The sequence below is a fragment of the Vombatus ursinus genome, unplaced genomic scaffold (assembly GCF_900497805.2).
Source record: "Vombatus ursinus unplaced genomic scaffold, bare-nosed wombat genome assembly UNPS02000511.1, whole genome shotgun sequence".
In the NCBI taxonomy this organism is placed as follows: Eukaryota; Metazoa; Chordata; class Mammalia; order Diprotodontia; family Vombatidae; genus Vombatus; species Vombatus ursinus.
Window position 1 is genome coordinate 6,316 of NW_020940289.1, and position 7,511 is coordinate 13,826.

At 37.2% G+C, this 7,511-nt stretch overlaps 1 protein-coding gene across 1 annotated transcript; it reads right to left on the minus strand.

The window, feature by feature from the left end:
* Positions 1–1,236: 1,236 nt before the first annotated feature.
* Positions 1,237–2,178, minus strand: LOC114039078 (vomeronasal type-2 receptor 116-like). Its single transcript, XM_027856734.1, has one exon. It carries the CDS (start codon positions 2,176–2,178, stop codon positions 1,237–1,239), a length of 942 nt encoding a protein of 313 aa, XP_027712535.1.
* Positions 2,179–7,511: the final 5,333 nt, after the last annotated feature.

The window sequence follows — 7,511 nt, forward strand, 5'->3', positions numbered from 1 at the left end:
CTTGACTACTACTGAATATAGAATAAATGGCATGTGAGGAGAATGATCTCCAGTAAGATCTGGATTCATGCCTCATTTCTAGTTATGGCAGCTAATTCTCATGTGTTCCCCACTAGGAATGAGACAACAGATAAAAAAGAATACCAGACATTGGGTTTGTGAGGTGTGTGAGGTTTAGCAGTGAGAGTGTCTGAATTCTAACAGAAAGCTCATTTTGGGAAATGAGATAATGAATAAATACAGCAGCTCAGTGTCAAGAAGACACAAAATGTAAGCCATTTCCACTTTCATTATAATCTTGGGACTGTGCATTCATAGGATTAACATCAAGAAATAAGCTAAAGTATGGTGACATAGAACACTAAGATGAGTGATGGCTTTGTTTTTTGTGGAAGACTCTGTATTCAAATTCTAGCTTTGAATTTTACTTGGTATATGATCTTAGGTAAAAACATTTTACTTCTCAGGGACTCAGTTTCTTCATTGTTAAAATGAAGATGTTGGATTACATGACCTCTATGTTCCATTCCAGATCTATTATCCTATAAAAGAAACCAATCAAATCCATATCAATTCTTAAAATATTTAGTACATGCCTATGTTGTGAGTGACACTCTGCTTGATCTTGGAGATACAAAGGCAAAGAAAAAAAATAGGCCTTGTCCTCAAGGAGCTAAAACCATAATATGGAACATAAGACAAGTGCAAATTAAGTATGATACAAAGGAATATATCATAAGCTTTTTATTTCAGGGCAGATTCCTTCTGTAATACAGGTTCTGTAAGGAGTGACATTTGCCATCTCTTAGGTGGAGATGGCCAGGCTACTGGGGGTAAGGATGGTGGGGAACTGCACTGGCATTTAGAATGGGGGAACAGAATAGAACAACTACTTTTGGATGGAATTTAGTCCTTAAAATGAAGGCAGAGACAGGAGGGAGGGAGTCTCTATAGGTCACTAACTCAGGCAATAGGTGATGAAGAAATTGAATGGTAGCAAGCAGTGAGCCGTAGTAGATCGCAAAGATGTCCAGAACACAGGTGATAAGGGAACAAGACCCTTGGTGATTACATTTTTAAATATAAGGGCTATCTCTCAAGATTACCATTCCATTAAATGCAATCAACAAGGTTGGAAAGAGAACTTAATTAGTAAAAGAGAACAAGGGTTAGTCATCACCAAGATATTAAATTACAGTTATTTGAAGCTAATATTGGTGTTTTATCCAGTATTTCTCATGACCTTGGAAGAGTCTCTAGGACTAAGTTCCTGGCTCTGGAATCTGATTTGTTCCTTAACCATTCCAGAGTGTTCCTCTCTGGCCTTAGCAGGATCACATAGCACTTGGGAAAAAAGATGAAGCCCAGTAACCCAGCACTGGAGGCCAAGATGGCAAAAACCTCCACAGTCACCATGTCCTTCCCCTTGGAACTCTGATATGTGGGAAGGAAAGAGACCCACACACTGCAGAAGACCAGCATGCTAAAGGTGATGAACTTGGCTTCATTGTAGGTATCAGGAAGGTTCCTGACCAGGAAAGCCACCATGAAGCTGCCCAGGGCCAGGATGCCCATGTAGCCCAGGACACAGTAGAAGGCAATAACAGAGCCCTCCTTACACTCAGTGATGATGTGGCCAGGTTCAGAGTGAGTGTCTGTACTTAAGAATGGAGGTGAAGTCCCCAGCCAGATCCCACAGAGAAACACTTGGATCACAGAGCAGAGAAAGACTAGAGAATTGGACACCTTAGGCTGTACCCACATCTTCAACCTGCTTCCTGGTCTTGTGACCTTAAAAGCCAGAACCACCATGATGGTTTTGGCCAAAATAGAAGAAACTGCCATTGTGAATACAATTCCAAATATTGTTTGCTGAAGAAGGCAGGTTGCTGTGTTAGGACGGCCAATGAAAAGCAAAGAACAGAGGAAGCAAAAGATGAGAGAGATGAGAAGCACGTAGCTCAGAACCCAGTTGTTGGCCTTGACGGTGGGAGTGTCTTGATGCTTCACAAAGATCATAAGGATCAGAACTGTGAGAAAAGAGAAGGAGAGAGCCATGCAGGTCAGATTCCATCCCAAAGGTTCTTGGAAACTGAGGAAGGTTGTTACTTTGGGGAGACACTGGTCCTTCTCCCTGTTTGGATATTGATCTTCTGGGCATGTCACACAATTGTCCATATCTGCAGTTTAGCAGCCAAAAAAAGCGTATATTATGAATCCACTCTGTCCAGTCTTGTACTAGGCAGTGGGCAAACAAAGTATAAAAGCACAATAGGCCCTACTCTCAAGGATCTTGTGCTTATTTTCCTGGTGAGATTCAACATATAGATATATATGTAAATTGAAAATGAATAGATGAGGGCAAGAGAACTAACTGGGTGAGATTTAGTAAAAAAGAAGTTACATGAACTGTGAAAGAAGATGAGGATGTCAGTAGACAGAGGTGGGAAGCATTATGTTATATCCATGCAGTATAGTCTGTGCAAACTCACAGAGACAACGGATAGAGAGTGAAATTTGGGCTAGAGCCAATAGTCCAGTTTGGATGGAAAGGAGATGTCAAGAAGGAGACTAATATGAGAAAAGGCTTGATACAATTCACTCTGCATTGTATGAGAACTTTGAACACTAAGCAACTAATGATTACTACTTTAGCTGCTTTGGAGAGGGTGAAATTCAGAGAAAGAACAGGAAGACCAGTTAACACAATTTACCAAGATAAGGTAAGAGGTGAGGAAAGCCTGATCTAGAATCATGGCCATGTCCATGGAAAGAAGGGAATGGATAAGAGAACAAAGAAGTCATGAAGAAATTTCTTTCTAAAAGTACACAAGGAGGCAAGGGTGAATGAAGAAATCAATAAATGTTGGTTCTCTTGCCCTCATTCAATTATATTTGGTTTACTCAATTTTGCATATTTTGCATCTCATGCATAGAATTATTGTAAGATCATTTTGCTAAAAACCACAAGAAGTATGGGCATAAAATGATCTTTTATTATTATAAATATATATATCTAAAACCAAAAGCAAGCATCATATGTAATGGGGTTATGCTAGCATCTTTACCAAAAAATAGAGAATTCAAAGGAAGAATGTCCACTCTCCTTATTATTTTTTGTTATACTTCTAGCAACACAAGCAATAGCAATATAACAAGAAATTAAAATTAAAAGTGTAAAAAGAGGCAAAGAAAAAATAAAACTATCCCTATTTGTTAATGACACAATGTTTTACTTTGAAAATCCTAAGGAATCATCAAGCATACTAGAAAGAAATTGACAATAACTTTAAAAATTAAGAGGAATATTCAGCACTCATGGATGAGCCATGCCAATGAAAATGCCAACCAAAGTTAAATTACAGTTGCAATATTATGGCAATCAAATTATCAAATAAATGTTATACAGAACTCAATAAAATACAAAAAATTAAAGATCTACAATAACAAGGTAAACAATAGAATGAGGTAGAGTTGAAAGGGTATAGTGGAAATAAGCAAGTTAACTTAACATAAGCATCTCTAACTTGTTTTAAGTCCCTGTTTCTTGACCAATGAATTGTTACATGGACTGCTTTTCTGTAACAAGATAAGCACCTGAAAGGCATACTTTTGCAATGATATGTGTGTCCACAAATCTGGTAAACAACCACTAATGAATGTACTTTTTATTAATAGTGCAATGCCTGGCACATAAGTTATTTAATAAATGTCTCTTGGATTTTATGTATGTGTCCCAAAACCAAAAAAGTATTTGTTAATGACATGAGTATGCCAAATCTTGTTAACAACTGATAAACAATTGCTAATGATGTAAACTCTGATAGATTGCTTAAATCATAAGATTAGATAATCAATCACCAATCAGAACGTAGATGTAGCTTGTAAATGTCCTTAGAGAGAACCATAAAAATAAACACAGGAAACCATTGATATCAGCCTGCTCTTGACTACCGTCTAGGACAGATTCCTCCTTTTCTTACACTTGGAGATTTGTTGGAAGGCAGGCACACTAGTGTATTGTTGGTAGAGCTGTGAGTAAGTACAAACATTTTGGAAAACAATTTAGCATTAGGCGAATAAAGTGACTAATAAGACCATACCCACGGATCTCATTACCAGCCTTCTACTCCAGGGAGGCCAATGAAAAAAGTCCTCACATACACCAAAAGTTTTCTAGCAGCACTTCTTGTGGTAGTAAAGAATTAGAAACAAAGTAGATAGATGCCCATTGACTAGGAAATAGCTAAACAAATTTTGGCACATTGATGTAATACTATTGTACTATAAGAAATGATGAATGTGGAAGACAGAGAAGTAACGAAAAGCTGTACAGAGAAGCTCTACTCATTTCTGTCCCAAATCTCCCCAAATAGATTTAGAAAATGCAAAAATGCAAGACTGAATCCTGAAGGAGAAGTCCAAGAAAACGTCACAAAGAATCATTTATTTTAGCAGACACTGGGATAGGATCAGTAGATAATGTCAGTAGATAATGTGGATGGTATCCAGTCAGCAGTGCACCATGTGGAACACTCCAGTATGTAAGGAGAGTCTGGGTGCCAAGGCAAAAGGAACTCACAGACTCATATTAGGATACCCCTAAACTCCCATTGGAGTGACATACAGCAATAGGTGCCAACTGGCAGTCTTGTCACCAATTACTTAGTTCTGAGGCACAGCTCTAGGGTAGAGGACAAAAGGGAACCTACATCCAGGGGGTGGCATTCCAAGGTAAGGATACACCAGTAGTCACAATCTCATAGGAATAAGTTTGGTAGCAATGTAACTCTGAGTCCAGAAGCAAAGCAAGGTCGCATCTTCTAAATAGTCTGAAGCCCTCAAAGAAATAACCAGGGTGATGACCTCAGGCCAAAGAAGAACTTGTAATTGTGTTACTCAGAACCAGCAGAGCTTCCCAACTGGCTGATTTTAGCTACACTGAACTGCAATCTTCTCTTGCTTAGACTCAAATTTAAATCAAGTTCTTTTGGAGTTCAGACCATGTGGACAGCAATTAGCTTTGCAAACAATCACTTTGGGAGCATTGAAAGCTTACAGGTCCTTAGGGTGAGCTCTCCCTGTGAATCTGGAATAACATACCACTCAATATCCCAAGAAAGAAGCAACAGGACAAGCCCAGACATCCTCTCCTAAGGAGAGGCTAATCCTTAAAACAAGTCCTAAGTCAGGTGGTAAGCTAGAAGAATGAGCAATTGAAAAAAGGAATCCCACCAAAACTGGTAACAGGAATAGTCAACACACAACCCCAAAAGAAGAAACTGACTCCAAAATATCTACAAGCAAAGCCTTAAAGAAAAAACCCTGAGGTTTACCTCACCCCTTGTATATTTGCAAGTGTGATAAAGGATGAAACAGTCAATGTTGGAAAGGTTGGGAATAATTTCAACTGGAATTCCTGGAAGAGATCAAGAAAGATTTTTAAAAAGGGATTTTTTTTAAATCAATGAAATTGAAGTTCCGGGGGAGATTGGAAAATAAATGAGAGCTATTCAAGTAATAATTAGAAAGGAAATTAACAGCTTGGCACAAGAGGTACAAAATGGAGTCCTAGCAACAACTGCTCTGAAAATAATAATAGATCAAATTGAAATAAATGACTCCATGGGGCAAGAAAACATCTTAAAACTAAGGGAAAAGACTACAAAACAATTGGTGAAAAGGTTAAGTATCTCATAGCAAAAACAGCCAAATTCAAAAGCAGATGAAAGAGAAAACATTTAAGAATCATTAGAGTATCTGAATGCTATGACATAAAAAGAGACCCTAGACTTCATATTTCAAGAAATATTAAATAAAAAACTGCCCACATCTCTTATAACAACTGGGCAAAGTGAAAACAGAAAGAATCCACTGGTCATCTTCTGAAAGAAATGCCAAAATGGTAAGTTCCCCAAACATCAAAGCAAAATCTAGGGCATCTGAGTCAAAGAAAAAATACTACAAGGAGCTAGAAAGAAAGGAATCAATCACTACAGGTCCAATCAGGAGCACACATAATTTAGTAGACACCACTATGAATGAGTGGAGAACTTGGAATACAATATTCCAGAAGGCAAAGAAGAACTTACTCTGTAAAACTGGATATCTTCCTACACAGGGCAAAATGGATCTTTGATGAAATAGAAAACTTTCAAGCATTCTTGATGAAAAGACTGTAGAGCCTTTGAAGTTCTAACATAACAATTAAGAAAAAAAATAAAAAGAAACAAAAATTATACAAGAACTAAACAATGATAGACTATATTCTAATGTGAGGAGAAGATGCATATGTCCCCTCTGCACTATATTATCATCAGAGGTCATAGAAGTAGTCTAATGAGGTAACACTTGGGAATGGTTGTGTTATATTTGGATGATCATAAGAGAAGAATTGAGATAGAAAAAGATATTGTTACTCCAACTTTTTTATTATAGATAATGGAAGTCCACAAGTGTTGTACTTTCTACATATTTCAAATCTTTTAGATGTATTGTTTAGTTGTTCTGATCATTTTTGCATTTTATTCTTTTTCTTTGTCTTAAAATGCTATTATATGAGACGGCTCTCTTAGAGGGGGAATTTGAGGGATACTGGAAGAAACACTGGTGACATAAAAAGACATAAAACATTTTTAAAAAGAATGAAAAATTTATAAATAGAAGCATGGAAAGAGCTACAAGAACCGATGTGAAGAAAACAATGTACACCCTAATTATAGCAAGATAATTGAAAAGAACGACCAAAAAAAATCAAAAGTTAGTGTTGTAAAACTATAAAAATATAGACAGCATAACAAAAGAGATAAAACACAACCACCCCACCTGTTTGCAAAATGGAAGGTCCACAAGTGGTGTATATTGCATATATTTTCAATCTTTGTCAATGTATTGATGTTATGCTAATTTTTCCTTTTCTTTTTCTTCATATAATCTTTAAAAATACTTTTTGTTATGTGAAATGACTCTTTTGGTGGGGATAGTAGGGGACATTAGAGAGTGTTTCAGGGCCTGGATAATAAAAAAGAAATTAATAAAACATTAACAAAATGTTAGAATGAGGCAAAAGCTAACTGTGAGATTGTGAAATTCAGTGACTGAGAGAATGGTGGTGCCCTCAAGAGGAAAAAAGAAGTTTGGACAAGTGGCAGAATAGGGGAAAGATAATAAGATCCACTTTGAACTTGCTGCCTTTGAGATGTCAAAGGTCCATTCTGGAAGGGGTGTCCTACAGACAGGTGGCAATGCAGGACTAGAGTTTAGAGGAGTAATTAGGAATGAATAAAGAGATCTGAAAATCATTTGAATAGAAATTGTCCTTGAGTTCATGGGAACTGATGAGTCCCAAGGGAGAGTGTATAGGAAAAGGATAAGATCCAGAAGAGAATTTTTAGGGATCCCTACACTGATGGGGTTGGAGATGGACCGGTAAACTATTGGGCACTTGAAATCAGTGCTGATTTTCCCCATTGTCTAACACAGTACCTAGCATATCTTAAGTACTTAATAAA

Bases quoted from the DNA above. Each gene is read 5' to 3' on its own strand.
- LOC114039078 (XM_027856734.1), bottom strand. From the start codon at position 2,178: ATGGACAATTGTGTGACATGCCCAGAAGATCAATATCCAAACAGGGAG.